Source organism: Microtus oregoni, unplaced genomic scaffold (assembly GCF_018167655.1).
Source record: "Microtus oregoni isolate MIOR12 unplaced genomic scaffold, Mior012 000016F_ref0000370, whole genome shotgun sequence".
In the NCBI taxonomy this organism is placed as follows: domain Eukaryota; kingdom Metazoa; phylum Chordata; class Mammalia; order Rodentia; family Cricetidae; genus Microtus; species Microtus oregoni.
Window position 1 is genome coordinate 17,402,803 of NW_024543075.1, and position 20,996 is coordinate 17,423,798.

General features: G+C 43.1%; 1 protein-coding gene and 1 non-coding gene across 5 annotated transcripts in view; both read right to left on the reverse strand.

Annotated features, from left to right (window-relative positions):
* LOC121458002 (Snf2 related CREBBP activator protein) overlaps window positions 1-20,996 on the reverse strand; it is a 52,015-nt gene that overhangs the window by 16,850 nt on the left and 14,169 nt on the right. For 2 of the 4 annotated variants that reach the window (XM_041667113.1, XM_041667114.1), the window contains exons 9-25: window positions 19,301-19,394; window positions 18,881-18,970; window positions 17,609-17,791; window positions 17,204-17,529; window positions 16,927-17,104; window positions 16,221-16,357; window positions 15,817-15,986; window positions 15,336-15,528; window positions 11,479-11,615; window positions 11,200-11,386; window positions 7,891-8,060; window positions 7,274-7,539; window positions 6,807-7,094; window positions 6,084-6,248; window positions 5,625-5,810; window positions 5,138-5,404; window positions 3,126-4,609 (exon numbers count right to left, since the gene is read on the reverse strand). In XM_041667113.1, coding sequence (XP_041523047.1) covers window positions 3,126-4,609; window positions 5,138-5,404; window positions 5,625-5,810; window positions 6,084-6,248; window positions 6,807-7,094; window positions 7,274-7,539; window positions 7,891-8,060; window positions 11,200-11,386; window positions 11,479-11,615; window positions 15,336-15,528; window positions 15,817-15,986; window positions 16,221-16,357; window positions 16,927-17,104; window positions 17,204-17,529; window positions 17,609-17,791; window positions 18,881-18,970; window positions 19,301-19,394 — 4,521 coding nt within the window. The remainder of the gene's footprint in view (window positions 1-3,125; window positions 4,610-5,137; window positions 5,405-5,624; window positions 5,811-6,083; window positions 6,249-6,806; window positions 7,095-7,273; window positions 7,540-7,890; window positions 8,061-11,199; window positions 11,387-11,478; window positions 11,616-15,335; window positions 15,529-15,816; window positions 15,987-16,220; window positions 16,358-16,926; window positions 17,105-17,203; window positions 17,530-17,608; window positions 17,792-18,880; window positions 18,971-19,300; window positions 19,395-20,996) is intronic. The other 2 variants (XM_041667115.1, XM_041667116.1) reach the window with 2 other exon arrangements.
* Window positions 19,779-19,907, reverse strand: LOC121458184. Its single transcript, XR_005975822.1, has one exon. It is a non-coding gene; the product is annotated as a small nucleolar RNA SNORA30/SNORA37 family (small nucleolar RNA).

Sequence of the window (20,996 nt, forward strand, 5' to 3'; positions counted from 1 at the left end):
GCTGGATATTAAGGAGGAGTGCTACGAAATAGTGTCTTCTGGACATAGCTGTTACCCTCAGGAACTCATAGCAACATGAGGAAATGGGGAGACATTTTCTTCAGTAGTACAGTCACAGTTTAATAACCACCCTACTCATGTTCAGGTAAGGGAGCCTAATTAAATTCAGTGGACCACCAAAAATAAAACACAAAAGATATAAAAGAGGGAACTGTTATGGAATAGAGTATTTGTTGTATTTGTTTGTGTCACAGAACTGTTTAACTATGTAAAGATGTGTTGCATTTGCGTATACTGCATTTGTTTTACTATGTAAAGATGTATTGGTATTTCACCTTGCCTGCCTAAGGCACCAGATTATGATGTAGGTGGACCTTTTGTCTGTGTGTTATTTTCATTGGTTAATAAAGAGCTTGCCTTGGCCCTTTGATAGGACAGAAAATTAGGTAGGTAGAATAAACAGAACAGAATGCTGGGAAGAAGGCAGTGAGGCAGACGCGATGAAGCTCCGGCCCAAGATGGACGCAGGTTAGAATCTTCCCTGTAAGCCACCACCTCGTGGTGCTACATACATTAATAGAAATGGGTTAATCAAGATGTGAGAGTTAGCCAGTAAGAGGCTAGAGCTAATGGGCGAGGCAGTGTTTAAATGAATACAATTTGTCTGTTATTCCCGGGGTTAAGCTAGCCACGTGGGAGCCGGGCGAGATGAAAAGCAGGCCTGCCCACAGCTCCTCACTACAAGATTAGTCTAATAAAAAACTGAATGGCCAATAGCTAGGCAGAGTATAGACAGGGCTGGTAGACAGAGAGAAAAGGGAAGCCAGCCAGCCAGCCAGCCAGACACGGAAGAAGCAGGATGGACAGTACACAATGAGGCAAACTAGCCTCACCACAGCACACACATGAATAAAAATGGGTTCGTTTAAGTTAAAAAGCTAGCTAGAAACAAACCTAAGTTAAGGTTAAGCACTCATAATTAACACTAAGTCTCTGTCACGATTTGGGGGTTGGAGGTTCAAGAAAGCCTGCTATAGGGGAGTTGGGAAGAAGGGTTCAACCACAGTGGGAAGGAATTCAAAGAAGTTATTTATGGAGGGTGGAAAACGGCTAGCATCCATACCCACACCCATGCATGTATTTTTTTAAAAATATTTATGTGTATGGATGTTCTGCCTGCCTGGATAACTCTGCACCATGTATGTGCAGTGCCCACAGAACTGGGTGTCAGATATTCTATAGGACTGGAGTTACAGATGGTTATGAGCCACCATATGAACACTGGGAATTGAACCCAGATCCTTTGTAAGAGTAGTTAGTACTCTTAACAACTAAGTCATCTCTCTAGCCCCCCACTAGTTACTTTTTAAGGGTTTAAAAACAGTTACAGAAAGGCTAATCCCAAAAATTTTTGACAAGAGCCAGAAAATAAAATTGGGAATTTGCTAACGAGTCACCTAGGTATAGTAAAGCTTTAAAAGGGCAACTTATCAGGCTGGAGAGATGGCTCAGAGGTTAAGAGCACTGACTGCTCTTCCAGAGGTCCTGAGTTCAATTCCCAGCAACCACATGGTGGCTCAGTCATATGTAATGAGATCTGGTGCCCTCTTCTGGCATGCAAGCATACAGACAAACAGAGCACTATACATAATAAATAAACAAACCTTAAAAGAAGGGGGGGGGGCAACTTATCAGCCTGGAAATCTGAAAGATTTGATTGATTTCTTTCCCACTTCTGTCTTTCTAGTTTGGCTTTAAAACTACTAAATTGGGGGGCTGGAGAGATAGCTCAGCGGTTAAGAGCATTGCCTGCTCTTCCAAAGGTCCTGAGTTCAATTCCCAGCAACCACATGGTGGCTCACAACCATCTGTAATGAGGTCTGGTGCCCTCTTCTGGCCTTCAGTCATACATGCAGGAAGAATATTGTATACATAATAAATAAATATTAAAAAAAAAAGAAACCACGACCAATGCTAAAGTAAGATGACTTAAAAAAAAATACTAAATTGTTGGCAGACATTTTTGGTGCATGACTTTAATCCCAGCACTTTGGAGGCAAAAGGAGGCAGATCTCTGTGGGTTCCAGTGCCATCATTGGGCTGGTCACTATGACACACATTCCAGGATAGCCAGATAGCTTGAGTTTCATAGTGAAACTGTCTTCAAAAAAGGTATGCCAGCATTCATATCAAGAAGCTCACAACAGACTATAATACAGTTCAAGGGGATCTGATGCCCTCTTCTGGCCTTAAAGAGCATCTGTACAATGTGCACATATATGGAAAGATACCTAACATACTCAAAAATAAACATTAAAAAAAAATCTTTTTTAAAAATAGAGGGCAAGTGCCAGGCAGTGGTGGCACATGCCATTAATCCCAGCACTTGGGAGGCGGGAAAGGCAGGGAGATCTCTGTTGAGTTCAAGGCCAACCTGGTCTTACAGAACAAAGTCCAGAATAGCCAGGGTTATAAAGAGAAACCCTCTCACAAAAAACCACAAACCATCAACCAAATTAGCAAAAAAACAAAAAAGAGTGGCCAAGCACTGGTGATATACTTCAGTGGTGGAACTTTTGCTTAATAAAGTGTGGAGGTTTAACAAAGAATAAGCAACATCTCTGATAGGGTGAAAAAGATAGGATAAGATACGAAGGGAACACCTAGACCTTTTTTTTTTTAAAAAAAAAATTATTTATTATGTATACAATATTCCATCTGTGTGCATGTCTGCAGTCCAGAAGAGGCCACCAGGCCTTTCTACAGATGGCTGTGAGCCACCAGGTGGTAGCCGAGAATTGAACTCAGGACCCTTGGAAGAGCAGGCAATGCTCTTAACCACTGAGCCATCTCTCCAGCCCCCTACCTAGACCTTTTTATTCTGGGTTAATTTTGTAATGTTGAGTTTACTATCTGGTGCTGGGTACAATCCCTAGCACCTAAACCCAAACTAAACAACCCCCCAAGAAAATAAGACATTACTATTTCTGTTTTACTGATTGGAACACACACCCACAAAAGAGGAGTCTATCCAAATGTGACTTGGCCACGATAGGCTTTGTAACTATTCCATGCACTCTATCAACACAAGAAAACTCAATTTCCTTTGTAAAAACAAAACTTACCAGATAGAAAGGGGAACGAGGTGGTGGTGGGGGCTGGCGCCGAGGCCGGGGCCCACTGAACGAGGTAGCAGTGGGAATAGGGCTGGGAGGACCAGATCGCAAAGTCAGTGTCTCAGGCTCATCCTTGGGAACAGATAACCTGTTTACCATGGTGACAGGTATGGAAGCGGCACCAGATGATGAAACGACGAGGGAAGACGCCTGGGAAGCTGCAGCCTGTGTTAAGGCTGGGGCCAGTGCTAAAGTCTGCGTGGTAGATGAACCCAGAGTGGGCACAGGAGTAGGGGCAGGGCTCAAGGTCAGTGTTTGCACCGAAGTTGGGACCAGGAGTGAAGCTGACGATGATGCTGGAGCCAAAGTCAGTGTGTGAGCTGGAGCTGGGCCTATTGGAGAACTTGGAGCCAAAGAGGGTGCTGAAGCCAGAGACAGTGTTTGAGTCGGACCCAGTGGTGCTCCTGGTGCTAAAGACAGTGTCTGCACTGGCGGTGGTACCAGGGATGATGCTGGAGTCAATGACAATGTCTGAGTTGGAAATGGCCCCTGAGGGCTCCCTGTTCCCAAAGAATGTGTCTGAGACGGAGACAATCCACCAAGACTTGCTAAAGTTGGGGCTAGGGTCAATGTCTGACTTGAAAGAGGTGATGAAACTGGGGTTGATACCACAGTTTGAGTTGATGAGGGAGCCATCACAGGAGTTGAGGCTGATACCAGTGATGATGAAGGTAAAGGGGTTCCTGGCATTGATGGTGGCGTTATGGCTGGAATTGGAGTCTGTGATGGAGCCAGAACAGGAACAGAGCTTGGTGAAGGAGCTAGGACTGAAAGTGGAGCCAAAGGAGAAGCTGGAGAAGGGCCCAGGATTGCTGTTTGTGAAGCAGCCATAGGAGTCAGAGAGGTGGCTAATGCCTGAGATGTAGAAGGTGCTGGAGCCAGAAGAGAAGCCTGAGCTGGAGCTGAACTTGGTGATACTGGGAAAGGACTGGTCAGAGCTGAAGCTGGCACCAGGACAGGTGAACATGCTGGGGCCACAGCTGAGTTCAATCCTGGAACATGTGAAGAGGTGGTCGCCAACAACAGAGAGTGACCAGATGTCTGAGGTGGGGACAGGGCTGGAGTAGTAGCCAAACCTAGAGCCAAGGCTGACACTGATGGGGGAACGCCAGCTGATGCCAAAGGTGGTCCAGAGGCTGCTGAGACAACAGCCAGTGCTGGAGCCACACTGGTCAACAAAGCCGGACCTAAATCTGAAACAGGCAAGGGGGCTGTGATGGGAATGGTTAGCGGAGCAGAAGCTGGGGTGGAAAGTGTGGTAGGGACAGAGATGGGAAGTGAAGATGACACAGGGACTGAGACTGTAGAGCACACAGGACTAGCAAGGGGAGAGGAATTGTGAATTGTCAGTGGAGAAGAGGCTGGTCCAGGGAGTGAGGATGGCATGTGCAGAGAAGAAGAGATGGTCATGGCAGCAGCTCCAGGCGCCGATGCTGTGGAGACACAGAGGAAAGTTAGCTTCATAAAGAATTATTTTTCAGCTCCTGCCACTATCTGTCCCCATCCTTCCACTAACCCACAAGCTTTACCAACTTCCAGAAACCCTTCAGTCCCACAATACGAGGTCAAAAAATTTTTTTAAATATTTATTTATTTATTTATTATTTATACAATATTTTGTCTGTGTGTATGCCTGCAGGCCAGAAGAGGGCACCAGACCCCATTACAGATGATTGTGAGCCACAATGTGGTTGCTGGGAATTGAACTCAGGACCTTTGGAAGAGCAGGCAATGCTCTTAACCTCTGAGCCATCTCTCCAGCCCCATGAGGTCAAAAATTTAAGGAACAGGATAGCTTGGCCTTTCTTTCTCTAAGATTCTGACAAATGTATCTTAAATAGGTCAAGGTTTGAGACTAAACAAATTAAGACATTAGGGATTGTGACTAAGAAACATACGGGGCTACCAATGTCTCGTTCATTTCTGATAAAAATTTCTGGCCTCAGCTGTTATGAACTTACCACTGACTTCAGGCGAAGGACTGTGGACCAGCTTGAGGACGGGCCTCACCAGAGTAGGTGTTGGTATGGGGGCACGAGTAGTGCCCAGAGTTGGTGTCGTTAGACGGCTAGGGGTTAATGTAGGGCGTGATGTCAACACAGCTGGAAGCCCAGAACTTGAAGGCCGGGGTGCTGGTGCCAGTGGTGGAACAGGAGTCAGTCCATCCCGAGGGGCCTGTCTTACTACAATCTTCACCACGCCTGTATTGTTCACCATGGATGGCGGCACTGCAAGAGGAAGTTACATTGAGAGGAAGGTAGAAAAGAAACAAGAGACCCAAGAATGCAAGAAGTCCAGAGGAAAGAAAAAGTGGTAGACAAGATACTGGAGATATTGGCAAGAGAAACAACACTGAAGGAAGGCTAGACACACAGTTTGGCCCAGGACATGCCTGCAAGGACCAAGGCCAGATAAGGGCTGAGTAAATACAAAGGCCAAGAGCCTCACCCTGGTTAGCAGCAAGCGGAAGGCTGAGGCCAGTGGGGGCAGGGGTGGTGCTGGGGGTCGAAGAAGGCAGCACAGAGACAGGGGTGGGGCCAGGGGTCGGGGCCACGGCCTGGATGAGGGCCACATGGGCAGGCTGGCTGATGAGGTGGTGCTGCCCCCCTGCTGACACCAGGTGCACCACATTCCCTGGGTTAAGGGAAAAGAGAGAGAGAAAGAGAGAAAGAAAAAAAGAAAGAAGCACCTATCAGCTTGAGGGCAGAGGCAAGAGCAAGAGAGAGAATAGGCAAGGAGTAACAGCTCTAGAATTAACTTTTCCTATTTTTAGCAAAGACCCCTTCCTACCATTCCCTCTGGCCCTACCCACCAAACTAAGAGACATAAAGGCTGACATCCAAAGAGTCACACAAACAAAGAAGACAGAAGAGGAAAAAGGCAGGACAGGGGGTGGGTTTTACCTACTTTGCAGCGGGCGGGGCTGCCCTACAGCCAGCTGGCGCACCTGGGCACCAGTCAAAGTCAATTTGTTGCCCTGGATTTGGAAGGTGAGAGGTTTGCTTCCCCCAGCACTCGTCACTGGACGTTGTGCCAAGGAGGCCAACTGCCCGATGCTGACCACTTCTCCAGCTACAAACAGAGAAAGCCGTATATACACAGGGCTCATGCTGTTCAAAACCACATCTCAGACCCCCCACAAAGCAACTATTTCCTGAGCCTAAACCTTTTCCATAATTTATCATACTCAACAAAGCCTTCACTCAGAATCTTTGTGTCCAGTGCCACCTGCAATCTCCTTTACATTCTCCAATGGCTTGCTACCAGACAAAGACTACCTTTTGCTCTGTAACACCTTTTTACATTTATTTTTCTCATGATTTTGCATTCAAAAGATTAAACTCAGGATCTTATACATGCTAGGTAAGTAATTTACAAATGAGTTATGTCATCCTCCTCCAAACATTCATCTTGCTGAGCTTACTACCATTCACTCATAGGAGCCATCTCCCCCACATAATAAACCGAATTCCTTGAGGTCTTTTATTTATGATTTACCACTATTTAGCAAAACACCCAGTGTGAACTAGCTGCCAAAACTTTATATTTTCCTGCTCCTCTTTTCCTATAGCTCTCTAGCATGCAGCTTCTTTATCTGAAGACCCTCATCATAGATGTCTGAAAACTTACAGGGCAGACGAGCCTGCATTTCAGGAGATAAAATGAGGCGTTGTGGTGTAGAATTTGGAGCTGGCACTGCTGTAGTGGTAACAGTTGCTATGGTGGTAGAAGTGGTGGTAGCAGCAACAGGAGAGAAAGTGTAGCCTGGAGGCACTGTGAGGGGCTTCAACAGGCTAGAAGAGCCTGGAGGTGGAGCTGGGCTCAGGCGAACTGGGGCAGGTGGGGCTGGCTTCAGTGATAGGGTTGGTGTGGGAGGCCGTGAGGTCCCACTCATGACTCCCATGGGGGATGGCAACACTGCAGATACAAACATCTGTCAGATACAACTTGACAAACGCCTTAACTGGGCTGCAAAAGTCCATACTACTACTATTCCTTCCAGTCTACTAAACACTATGTATATTCCCTCATTCTTGAACTCTCTTAATTTAACTAGTTCATACCCAGAAGCAACCCTTGTTTTCATTTTAACTCACCCTGGGGGAGAGGACCAGTAGTTGGCTGCAAGGGAGACAAGAGAACAGGTCCAGATGGCCGGGATGCAGGAACAACTGGGGTTCCAGCAGGCGAAGTTGACACCATGAGTGGTGCTGGCAGCACTGGGGGTACTGGACCAAGGGTGGGTTGGGCTAACACCTCAGGGCCTGGAGGGGGGCGGACTGGGACAGGGCCAAGGGGTGCCCGTGGGCTGTTCACCACCACCACAGTACGGCCTTCTTGCTTAGGCACTGGCTGCAGCATCCTATGAGAAAAAATTAAAGGGCTAAATAGACACAGAAGGAATGAATAAGTAACAAAAGTAATTAAGACAAGGCAGAAAGACTATACAAACAAAAAGAAAGAAGAGACTCCTCCCCCATTTTAAGGAGAAAGTGGGACAGGAAAACAAAGATAATCAGAAAGCACCAAGAAGAGAGAACAAAAACACCAGTAGCCCCTCTCAGAGCTCTTGGTCATTCTGCTTCCCCAATCCCTTTACCGCAAATACACTTTTAAGCAACTTGTACGAACTAACCTAGCTTACAAATCTTTCTATTCCAAGTTCTCCTTTTATTTCAAGAAACCCAGCCCCTTTTTCCTTTAATGCACGTACCTGTTGACTTTCATCTTGACTGGCTTGGGTCGAGGTGGGGGATCAGGAGCAGTAGCTACCTCTAACAGAGTGCGGCGGGAAAGACGGTGGCGGGGTAGAAATGTGTCAGCCTCATATCGAGAGACTCGACCCTCCAAGCCAATAAGATCAAACCGACCCATGTCAATTCGCTGCCACAAGAAACACAAAGCATGTTATCAAAGGAACCATTCTGGTAATAATGTCTTGGATATGACACCAAAAGTAAAGGTAACCAAAGAAAATGGACAATTGGACATTTAAAATTTAAATTTACATGAATGGAAGGACAGAGTAAAAAGGTAACACACAGAAAGCGACAAGGTACCTGGTACATCACATATCTGACAAGAGGTTAATTTCTAAAGTATACAAAGAACTACAGCTTGTTGACAAAACAACTAGCTTTATAAAAAGAAAATTCAGCAATGTCTTGGATATGCACACATTTCCAATGACATATAAATAAGCACATAGAAAGATACCAAAAGTGGATATCATTAGAGAAATACAAATTAAAACTACAATGAAATATCACTTCACATAATATTCATATATTTCTTTAAATCCATTGGAAAAGATGTGAACAGAACCCAGTGACACTACTGGTAGAAATTAAAATATACAGCAGCAGCTATGGATAAATAAGGCAGCTCTTCAAAACATTAAAACAGAATTATCACATGATGTAGCAACTTCATTTTTTTTAAAAAAAAAAACTAGCATTATTTCTTTCTCTTTTTCTTTTTTTTCCTTTTTTTTTTTTTTTTTGGTTTTTCAAGACAGGGTTTCTCTGTGTAACAGCCCAGGCTACCCTGGAACTCCATTTGTAGACCAGGCTGCAGGCTGGCCTCAAACTCACAGAGACCTACCTACCTCTGCCTACCAAGTGCTGGTATTAAAGGCGTGCAGAACTTTGTTTTTGAGCACTGACTCAAACTAGGAAGCAGGGACTCAAACAGATTATCTGTACATTCATAGCAGCATTCATAAAACCTGAAAGGTAGGCTGGGTATGGCAGTGCACGCCTGTAACCCTAGCATTCAGGAGGCTGAGGCAGAAAGATCTTGGTTTCAAGGATGACCTATACATAGCAACACACCCTGTCTTTTTTATTTAAAAAATAAATTCATTCATTCAAAAGGTAGAATCTGCAAGTCAAATGCCCACTGAAAAATAAGTAAATAAAATGTGACATTATCCAAACAATGGAATACTATTTAGTCCTAAGAAAAGAAATCTGCCTGAGGAGAGGATCTGAAGCCCTGTTTGGCTTTGGCTTCTCCAACAAAAACTCTCACCTGGAATTCCTTGATTTCCACCCTGCTGGCCAGCCCTACAAAAACTCCCAGGCTGCTAGCCCCCAGTGAGCCAATTCTTCAAAGTCAAAGTAAGGCTAGCAAATATTCTGGAAGAGAAGTGAGGAAGTGAAGTGGACAAAATTGTGGGCCTCGTTGAGTTCTAGTTTCTGTTGCCCTCCCCTAAACAGGACAGCTGATTGGTATGGAAAAGGAATCCGGTATACCTACTAGCCATGCAGTGAGAGGGTACTTAATACCACTGCAAGGGACACTAGCCTCTAATCTTCAAAGTGAAAATCAGGTTTTGTTTTGCTTTTTTTCCCCAATGGAGAAAAGAGGGAAGGTGGGAGAGGGCTAGGCAGAGTTCCAGGTTTTTTAACTAGCCAGTTTCAAGGAGCACTATTTAATGGGATGGTAATGAGAGGCTCTGCTATTACCAAGATTTACATTCAAAACAGCGCCATGATTCTGATAGAAGTCCCAAGAGTAACTCTGCTACTTTCACTCAGTAGTTGGCTCTGAAATAGGAACTGAAAGGCGATCTGACAGCCTGCTACATTTCTCAGGCTATTTGTAAATATGAAAGCCAGTACCACTTTGTTGAAGATTAAGACTCCAGGCCTTTTTTGTACTTCAAGAAAAAAAAAAAGCATCTCCAAGGAGCTATTTCCCACCCCAGTCTCTATCTAGTTCACATTTGAGAATGCAAATATATGTTAAGAAAGTGTTTTGTGGTGACCTTTATACTCTTGGTAACCACAGTCTCTTAAATAGCAATATCATTTATTTAGGGGAGAAAGAGTGGCGCTGTATGTTACACTGCTACTAAACACTGGGATTAAAAACTATGCCATTATGAGCTGAATGATAAAAATACCCCTACATTTTTTGGTACTGAAAGCAGGGTATCAAAGTCTCAGATACTGCAGGGCTAGGCTAAAACTATATAGTTGAGAATGCATTTGAATTTTTAATCCTCTAACCTTCACACCTCAAGTAAGGACCACCATGATCAGTTGATATGGTGATCTGTGTATGCTAAGGAAGCACACTATCAACTGAGCTATACCCTAGGCCTAACATTCTCATTTAAGGTGTATTAACTTTAAAAATGTGTCGGGGAGGAATTTTTTTACATATATGCTAAGGTATAAATAAATAAGTACCTTATGATTCTGTTTCATCAAGTACTCAGAATAGTAACAGAGTAGAATAGAATGACAGATGTCGGGGATGAGGAGAAAGGGAACAGTTGTTCAACAGGTATAATGTTTCAGCTTAAGAAAACAAAAGCTGCTCTGAAGATGGATGGTGGGGATGACTACACAACAGAAATTCCTCATGTTGCTGAAATGTAGACTTAAAATAGGTTAAAATGATAATTTGTTGAGTCTGGTTCACAGTTACAAAATTAAGGGAATTCAGGCTGACAGCACATGCCTGTAATCCCAGTACTTAGAAGGTAGATGCAGAACAATTAGGAGTTTGAACTTTTCCTGGAATAGATGAGACCCTATCCCAAAAGAGCAAGCCTGGTGGTACATGCCTATCATCTCAGTACTGGGTAGGCAGAGGCAGGCAGACCTGTTCAGCATGGTCTATATAGTAAGTTCCAAATCAGCCAAGGATAAATAGTAAAACCCTGTCTCAAAAACAAAAAAAAAAAAACAAACAAAAAAAAAAGAAGAAAAGGGAATAAGAAAAATTAGTATTTATCAAATAGTTATAGAAATGACAGACATTTTCAAAAAGTGTTAACTTGACTCTCCAGCATATTGTAGGCTAGGCTCTATAATCCCTGTTTTTATGAACAAGGAAGCTCAGGCTAATAATTAACTTGCCAAAGGTCACATGGCTAGAAAATAATGAAGATAGGAAAATAGTACTGATTGATGAAATATGGAAATAGTAAATATGCCAAAGGTCAGACACTAAATAAGAGGTAGGAAGTTTAGATAAGAAATCACTAACCTTAGGGGCAACTACATACCTGGAGTGGGTGGACATCAGTGGCCCTTAGCACCAGAGAGGCGGTGCTAAAGCAGATGCCTGGGGTGATGAAAGGGGAGGTAACAGGTCGAGGGTCAAATAGATTTGGATGATTGCAGACTTTCCGCAACTGCATCAAAATGTTGATGACACTCATGAAATGGCCTGTAGCTAGTGTCTCCTTAGTTCTGGGGAGAGAGGAAAAATCAATAAAGGACATTCTGCCAGCTACCTGCATTCTAACCCAGAGTACCAGGGTCTACCCTCAGTCCTCCCTTACGTGGTTTGTGCCATGAAGTCATCATAGAGACAGCGCTGGCGCTTGGAAAGCCGGCATCGGATAACATGCTCATACTTTTTGGGCATCTGCTTCTCAACATCCACCTTTACTCGGCGAAGCAAAAAAGGTCGCAGAACCTAAAGGCAAATAAGCAGGGTGCTAACAGAAGAGTGGGCACTAAGCTCCCCATAGTCCATCTAGATCAGATGCGTTTCGGGCCCAGGATAGTCAGAGTACAGGTTTAATTCATCAGCAAAATGTCAGCAGGCATGTCAGATACCAATTACACAGATGCAAATCTTCCTTTCATGTAACTTACTGTTTACAGAGAAGATGAACACAAAAATAATTGTACCACAACATACAAAGATGCACCAAGAGCAAATTAACTTTGAAAGAGAGATGACTCAAATTACATTTGGAGGAATGACTCTTTGTTACATGCCTACAAAAATAAACCAGGCATGTTAAGTCTGTGTGACTGTAAACCCAGCCACTTTGAAAGAGTGAAGCAAGCAAATTACTTGGATCTGGGAGTTCAAGACCAATCTGGGCAACCTAATGAAATCCTCACCAAAGGAGTAACATAAACAAACAAGTAAATAAATAACCCAGGTGAGAAGCTAAATAAAACTTGTGGCTCTGAGCAATATACAACTCAGTGAAAGAGAGAGTATTCTTAACATGTCTAAGGCACTGGACTCAACTGCCAATACTTTGGGGGTAGGGAGAAACTGGCTTTTACAGTCTAAAGTTCTAGAGGTGAAAAAATCTGTAATCAGGGTATAAAATCTTGTAAGAGCAAAAGCAGGCCGGGCGGTGGTGGCGCACGCCTTTAATCCCAGCACTCGGGAGGCAGAGGCAGGCGGATCTCTGTGAGTTCGAGACCAGCCTGGTCTACAAGAGCTAGTTCCAGGACAGGCTCCAAAGCCACAGAGAAACCCTGTCTCAAAAAACCAAAAAAGAGCAAAAGCAGGTTGATTTCTATGAGTTCAGGCTAGCCCGATCCAGTTCCAGGACAGCCAGGGTTACTTAGAGACATTGTCTCAAAAAAAAAAAAAAAAAAAAAAATGCTGGGCAGTAGTGGCACAGGCCTTTAATCCATTGACTTTGTCACTTTGTCAAATGATGATATAACTGACCGAGGAGATAGAGTGATAACACCAAAAATATGTGCTGAGAACAGAATAACCTCAAGAGAAATTATCAATTAAAGATCCTACGTACAGCGGGCTACAATAGCACTAGCCTTTAACCCCAACACTTGGGAGGCAGAGCAGGCAGACTGAGTTCCAGGCCATCCTGGTCTACAGAACACAGTTCCAGGACAGTTAGGACTGTTATGCCTGTCTCAAACAAAAAATAAACAAAATCAAGAAAGATCCTATATACTACCAACTCAGAAACTGAGTAGCCTTAAATTCAAGCCTTGCTTTGGCTACACAGAAAGATCCTGTTTCCTTTAAAAGGGGGTGGGGATAATGTTATTCTTTTTCTTTTTCTAAAAAACAAACAAACAAACAAAAAACAGGGTCTCACTATGTAGCTCTGGTTGTCCTAGAACTGACTATGTAGATCAGGCTGTCCTTGAACTCACAGAAATCTATCTGCCTCTGCCTCCTGAATGCTGGGACTAAAGGCATGTGCCACTATGCCAGGCAATTTGTTTTTAAATCTATTTTTGTTGTTTTGAGACAGGGTTTATCTATACAGGCCTGGTTATCCTGGAACTCACTATATACACCAGGCTGTCCTCAAACTCAAGAGATCCAGCTGCCTCTGCCTCCTAAGGGCCGCGACTAAAAGTGTGTCATAAAATAATGTTTTGCTTTTTATAGGAAAAAGAAAAACAGCTAGGTATAGTGACACCCACCTTTTACCCCAGCATTCAAGAGAAAGAAGCAGCAAGGTCTTCTCTGTGAATTTCAGGCCAGCTATCACTAACTATTGAGACCTTATCTCAAAAGCAAAAATAGCTAGTAGGTCTGGAGAGATGATTCAGAGGTTAAGAGCACTCACTGGTGCTCTTCTAGAAGTCCTGAGGTCAATTCCTAGCAACCACATTGTGGTGCACAACCATCTATACTGAGATCTGATGCTCTCTTTTGGAATAAAGGCATACAATAAATAAATAAATCTTAAAAAAAAATAATAAACAGGACTGGAGAGATGGCTCAGAAGAGAACTGGCTGCTCTTCCAGAGGTAGAGTTCAATTCCTAGCGACCACATAGTGACTCACAACCATCTATAATATGATCTGGTGCCCTCTTCTGGCCTGCAGGTGTATATGCAGGCAGAACACTGTACACATAATCTTTAGAACAAACAAATGAACGAGCAAACAAACAAATAAATAAATGCAGCTAGCCAAAACCTGAATGCTGAGCAAGTCATCTGGAAATTTAAGCAATTATAAACACAAGCAAAAGAGTTGTTACCACACAATGTTTTGGGAATGAGTATGCTTGTGAAATATATAGATTGGGAAGATCAAAGGACCAGAACAAAGGAAAAATTATTCTGTGGTTAAGGGGGCATACTGAAGACAAGCAGAGGTGGCGCACACCTTTAATCCCAGCACTGGGGAAGCAAAGACAGGTGAATCTATGTGAGTTCAAGGCCAGCCTGGTCAACAGAGCGAGTTCCAGGATAGGCTCCAAACAGAGCGAGTTCCAGGACAGGCTCCAAAGCTACACAGAGAAATCTTGATTCAAAAAAAAAAACAAAAATAAATAAATAAATGCAAAGATTTGTGGAGGACTTAAGTTCTGTTGCCAGTATCCATGTTATGTGGCTTACAACAGCTTGTAACTTCAGCTCCAAGGTCCCCAATGAGTGTATACACATACACACACACACACACACACACACACACACACACACACAAAAATAAGTCACATGGAAGTGATGGTGCATATTTTTAATCCCAGCACCTGGGAAGCAGAGGCTAGCCTGGTCTACAGAGTGAATTCTAATACAGCCAGGGCTACACAGAGAAACCCTGCCTTGAAAAACCAAAGGAAAAAAAATAAAAAGAAACGGACGGGGTGCTTCAGAATGTTGAAATATGTTGTTGAAAAGCTGAAAAAGCCAGAGACAACATCCTCAACAGAAAGAGTCAAGAGATACAGTTCAGTGATAGAGTACATGCCTAGCACGTGCAATAAGGCCCTAAATTTAATTTCAAGGACCACAAAAGGGCATAGAGGCACATGCCTTTAATCTCAGTTCTCATGAGGCAGAGGAAGACGCAGCTCTGTGAATTCAAGGCCAGACTGCCTGTTCTACATATGAAGTTCTAAGACAGCCATGGTTAGTTACATGGAGAGAGCCTGTCTCAACAACAACAAACAAACAAACAAACACACACATTCAAAAAGTCTAGACTGGGGCTGGAGATGGCTCAGTAGTTAAGTGCATTGGCTGCTCTTACACAGAACTTGGGTTCAAGTCCCAGCATCACATAGGCTCACAACTATCTATAACTCATTACCAGAGTATTCACATTCTTCTGACTTCCTTGAACACTAGGCAAAGTGTGTAATGCAAATAACATATTCAGGCAAAACACTATACATATAAAAATAAAAACCTAAAAAATAAGTTTATCCAGATAAAGAGAAATCATAGCACAGTATCAAGATCCAAAGAAAATTAAAAAAAAAAAAAAACAACAACAACAGAAAACAAAGAGTATCTAATGCAAAGCAGCTCAGCTTGGCAATGGTTATTATCTAGAACAGTACAGTTTGACAACTTAGTTCAGCCTAGCACTGACTTCTAAAACTTTACTAGGTTACTGTCCTTATTTAATTTTTATTATTATTAATACTTTTACAAACAACATAGGCCCTACCTTGTGAAGGCGTTTGACTAGACCTTCATTATATTCTTGGCTTCCCTCAATCATGCCAGTTAGAGGGTTAGAGAACCACTCCTTGAACTCTCGATGAGACTGGAAGACATGTGGCATCAAGAAATGCATCAAGGACCACAGCTCCATGAGGCTATTCTGCAAGGGAGTTCCTGTCAGGAGCAGGCGCCTCTGGCTGTAAAGAGAGAAGGAATTAGAATGAAGATAGTCAGGAGAATCCCAACTTTCTTTCTTTTTATGGTTTTTCGAGACAGGGTTTCTCTGTGTAGCAGTCCTAGCTGTCCTGGCACTCAATCTGTAGACCAGGCTGGCCTTGAACTCACAGAGATCCGCTTGCCTCTGCCTCCCAGTGCTGAGATTAAAAGTGTGTACCACCATCACCCGACTCTTAATATACTCTTAACCCAGCAGCCAACCCTTCATTCAAGACAACTCTCCGACAAATCTCTATATTCATTTTTACCTGTTGAAGTTGAGCAGTGACTGCCACCGTTGGGACTTGAAATTCTTGATGTTCTGAGCCTCATCCAGAATGAGATAGCGCCAGTTCTTGCGACGAAAAGCCTGGTGATCCTGTAGCACCAGCTTGTAAGATGTGATACACACATGGAAAGCATTGGGCTTGGTCCAGCCCTAAGAGGTCAAAGAGAAAGAAAGCAGCATATAATAAAGTGGAAAAAACACACAGAAAAATACAAGGGGAAAGGGAAGACATGTTAAAGTACTCAAAGACAGAAATCAGATTGTGAGAAATTAAATAGTACCAGCAAGAGAATGAAGCAACAGGAAAATAAGGCTAAGTAATTAACATAAGGATCTAAAACTGAAGGACATTAATAAGGAAAGTGACCACACAGAAGATCAAACCTGCCGCTTGAGCTTCCTCTCCTTCTGAGCTCCATAGTAAGTGAGGATTTTAAAGCTTGGACACCAACGTTTCAATTCCATCTCCCAATTCAACATCACGCTGGTAGGAACAATGATTAAATGAGGACCCCAGTTACCTGTTTAGCAAAAGAAAAGACATATTAAGATGGAGGTGGGGGTTCCTTGGACTTCCCACAGGACAGGGAACCCTGATTGCTTTTCGGGCTGGGGGGGGGGAGGGGAAGGGAAATGGGAGGCGGTGGCGGGGAAGAGACAGAAATCTTTAATAAATAAATAAATTAAAAAAAAAAAAGACTGTGTAAACCTTGTAGCTCCGGGTTTTTTTTTTTTTTTTTTTTTGGTTTTTCGAGACAGGGTTTCTCTGTGGTTTTGGAGCCTGTCCTGGGACTAGCTCTTGTAGACCAGGCTGGTCTCGAACTCACAGAGATCCGCCTGCCTCTGCCTCCCGAGTGCTGGGATTAAAGGCGTGCGCCACCACCGCCCGGCTAGCTCTGGTTCTTAAACAGACCCTGACTAGCATCTTCTGATGCTACTTAAGACTTCAGCACCTATGCTGTCGTCCTTATATCATTACTGACAAGACTCAAGGAGGTTACCATGACAGCAGTACTTTTCTGCGGGGAAAATCTCCAGTAAATAAGATGTCCTACCAGTAGTTAGCTAAGAGACCCTTGGAGGTATCTACCTTTTTCACAGGCCAAGTGAGCAAGCAAGGAGATGGTCTGGATTGTCTTCCCCAGTCCCATCTCATCTGCAAGAATGCCGTTAAGCTTTTTCTCATACATGGTAACCAGCCAGTCAAGGCCAATGTGTTGGTACTCTCGGAGTTGGCCCCGTAGAAGAAGTGGAATTGGTGTCTTCACCTAAGAAAGAGGAAATTACCACACATGGTGAATATGAGGCATTTTTGTAGGAAACAGTAAACTCAAGATATGAGAAAAAGAATCATAACCTATGGATACCTGGGTAGTGGCCAACGTATAACCCTTAGGCTGGAGACTTTCAGCTGCCGCAGCAATATCAGTAATTTCTTTCTTGGGTCCTAGAGCAGTGGTGGGACCTGGGGTAGGAGGCCCACTGCCTCCATCTGCCTCACTCCTTTCCTCATCCCCAGCTAGCAAGTATTCCACCCCAAAATCATCATCATCTTCTTCTTCCTTTTCTTCATCTGCTTGACTTTGCGACTGAGCATCCTCAGACTCAGACTCTTCTGACTGTGAACTCCCACTCATTTCTTCTTCCTCTGAATGTTCATCTTCCTCATCCTCACTCTGCTCTTCAGCAGAATCTAAATCACAAACAAAAGCTTAGTAAGTTGTTTCTCCAACAGCTGCCAACCCCAGTTATCCTCTGAACTACATACTTACCAGACTGATTGCTACTATCTTCTTGAGCAGCCTCTTCAACTTCTCTTGTTTCCTCCAGTTCACAGTCGTAACTATTGGCTTCACCCTCATCTTCCTCTTCACTATGCTTTGAGCCTGGAGCTGAGGCATCATAGGCATAGGCCCCTGCATACTGTTGTAGTAGCTCCTCTACAGAAAGCTCACCTGATAGGGAGAAGAGAAGTAAAATTTGGTTCTTTTGTTAGGACTGGGAAAGAGTTATTTGAGTGGTACTTGTTTATTTAACCTAAGCTCCAACTCCCAGGCCCATATCTACAGGAAGTCTACAGAGTTTGCCTTTAGCACCAGATAATAAAACCAATACTTGTAACAACCAGAGTAAGTACAGCATTCTCATAAGGACAGTACCCACTCATGTAAAAATAAAATTAGAAAAAAAATTTACACACACACAAACACCTTTTTTCACTGATTGTAACTTATTATCTGCTAGTAGCACACAAACTGAATAGTATTCAGAAACTGTGTTTCTATAGAAATGGGCAATGATACAGGCTATTCAGTGGATGACTGTGTGTTTTTAATATTCAGGTGACTTGCTCAATTTGTTTCTGCTTTAAGGCAGCCAGGTGCTCTTTAGTCTTCTCCCAGACGTTTGGATTCTCTTTAGGCTTCTCTCTCTTCCAAAGGCCCCACTGATTTCTCAGAAAGGGTGCCATATCTAAACTCTCCTACCAGTCTGAGCTCAAGCCTCAGCTGGCAAGATCTTCACTTCTCAGACACCAAGCCACCAATGCTGAACCTACCGTTGTCACCTGAGCCACTAAACTACTCTTTTAAAATTCTGGTCAAATAACTTGTATCTTGCTACAGTAACCCTTCAATTGAGCTCTCAGACCAATTAGTTCAAACTCCTATCATGAACACACACTCCCTACTTAGTGCCTTTCATTTACAAATCTTCTTGGTCATTACACCTACATACATAAGAAACATATGTAATAACCAGTAACTGGAACTACAAAGAGAAAACTATCTAATCAACTGTCTTTTTTTTTTTTTTAATTTCCGAGACAGGATTTCTCAGTAGCTTTGGAGCCTGTCCTGGAAATAGTTCATGTAGACCAGGCTGGCCTTGAACTCGCAGAGATCTACCTGCCTCTGCCTCCCAAGTGCTGGGATTAAATGTGTACACCACCACTGCCCAGTTGATTTACTGTCTTTTCATCCACCAATTTTCCACAGAGTAGTGACAGAAAGTAGATTTTCAGTAAAATATCCAGTAAATGTCACCTTCTCGAGCCAACTCGCTCAGTTCCATGGCATGATCCACCTCTCCTTCTAACTGCTCTTCAGCTGCTATGGTGTCTTCTTCATCCTCTGCTACAAAAAGAGAATGAAGTTTCCATTGGTGAGGCCAAAAGGATAGTTCCAAAACCACAGTCACACACATAGTTGTGGTTAAAAACTCAGTGGAAAACAAAACAAAGACATAAAATGTAGGAAAGGGATTTGTAGGGAAGGGGGAAGGTGAGAGAATAAACCTAATTAACTACAAGAGAGCAGAGCATGTTGACACAGGCCTTTAATCCCAGCACTTGGAAGGAGACACAAGTGGATCTTAGTTCAAGGCCAGCTTGGTCTATAATCATGGATACACAATAGACCCTGTTCCAAGAAAACAAACAACAAAAAAGACAAAACCGGTCTGACCTTCATCTTCATTAGCAGTAAACTCTTCATCATCTTCATCTGGATGCCAACGCTGTTGGTTGTGCTGTGTGACAGAGGAAGGTGGAAGGTTTACCTGTATGGGAAAGGATAAAAAGTGGGAGGACTCAACATTTGAGCACAAAGTTGGGGTGTTGTGGCAAAAGCCTTTAATCCTAGCATTGGGAGGCAGAGGCAAGTCTGTAAATTCAAGGCCAGCCTGGTCTACATAGTGAATTCCTGGACAGCCAGAGTCAAAAACCAGTAACAACAAAAAAGTCAGTTATGGTGGCACACACCTTAAATCCCAGTACACGGAGGGGGGATCACTGAGTTTGAGGCCAGACTGGTCAACAAGCAAGTTTCAGGACAGCCAGGGCTATTACACAGAGAAATCCTCTCTCAAAAATCCAAAAACAAGCAAAAACAAACAAAATAAATAAAACCCTGAAAGACACAGAGTTGAAGATCAGAAAAGCATTACTGTTCCCTTGAGTTAACAGCTGCACTGATACAGTATCAGGGCAAGGATGTAATCAAGGATTTTATCTCAGCACCAGCTACCAAATCCTGACCCTACTGACTGAGGGAGGACCTGTGAAAGTGCTAGGAAATTAATAAAGTGGAACCAAGTATGCGCGCTCAAGCCCTTAATCCAAGCACTCTAGAGGCAGAGCTTTTTTAATTTGAAGCCAGCCTGGTCCACACAATGAGTTCCAAGCCAGCCAGGGATGCATAGTAAATATGTCTCGAAAACAAAACAAAACAGAAAAAAGAAGAGAAAAAAGGAAGAAAAGGAGTGAGGGAACCATCAAAATGGCTAAATGGTCATTAGCTGGCCCGACAACCAAAGCTCAATTCCTGGAACTCATGTAAACAAAGGCTAGAACCAACACTACAAAATTGCCCTCTGATTTCCACATGTATACCCACAAATACAAAATTCTAGTAAGTTTTTTTAGGTCCATATAGTCTAAATAAATGCTAGGCCAGCCAGAACCACGTAGCAAAATCCTGTCTCAAAAATAAATAAATAAAATGAAATTTAAAAGTAAATAAATGAAGGGTGGTGGCTTATCAGTAAGAATATTTGCTACTCTTCCAAAGGAACCAGCTCACAACAATCTGTAACTCAAGGTTCAAGGGATTCGAAGACTAGCCTCTGTTGGCAACCACACTCAATTATACATATCCACAGAGAAAGACAAATCTACACATAATTACAAATAAAAGAGCACATAAAATTTTTTAAAAAGATTTATTTATTATGCATAAGATGTTGTCTGCACATATGTCTGCAGGCCAGAAGAGGGCACCGGATCTCATTACCGATAGTTGTGAGCCACCATGTGGTTGCTGGGAATTGAACTCAGGACCTCTAGAAGAGCAGCCAGTGCTCTTAACCACTGGCCATCTCTCCAGCACCATATAAATTTTTTTTTTTAAAAAATAAGCTCAAAAAATAATAATAATAGTAATTTTTAAAAGACCCTTAATATGCATTAGAACCCCATGGTACAAAGGTCTAAAAGATTTTATTTTTTTTAATATTTATTTATTTATTATGTATACAATATTCTGTCTGTGTGCATGTCTGCAGGCCAGAAGAGGGCACCAGACCTCTTTACAGATGGTTGTGAACCACCATGTGGTTGCCGGGAATTGAACTCAGGACCTTTTGGAAGAGCAGGCAATGCTC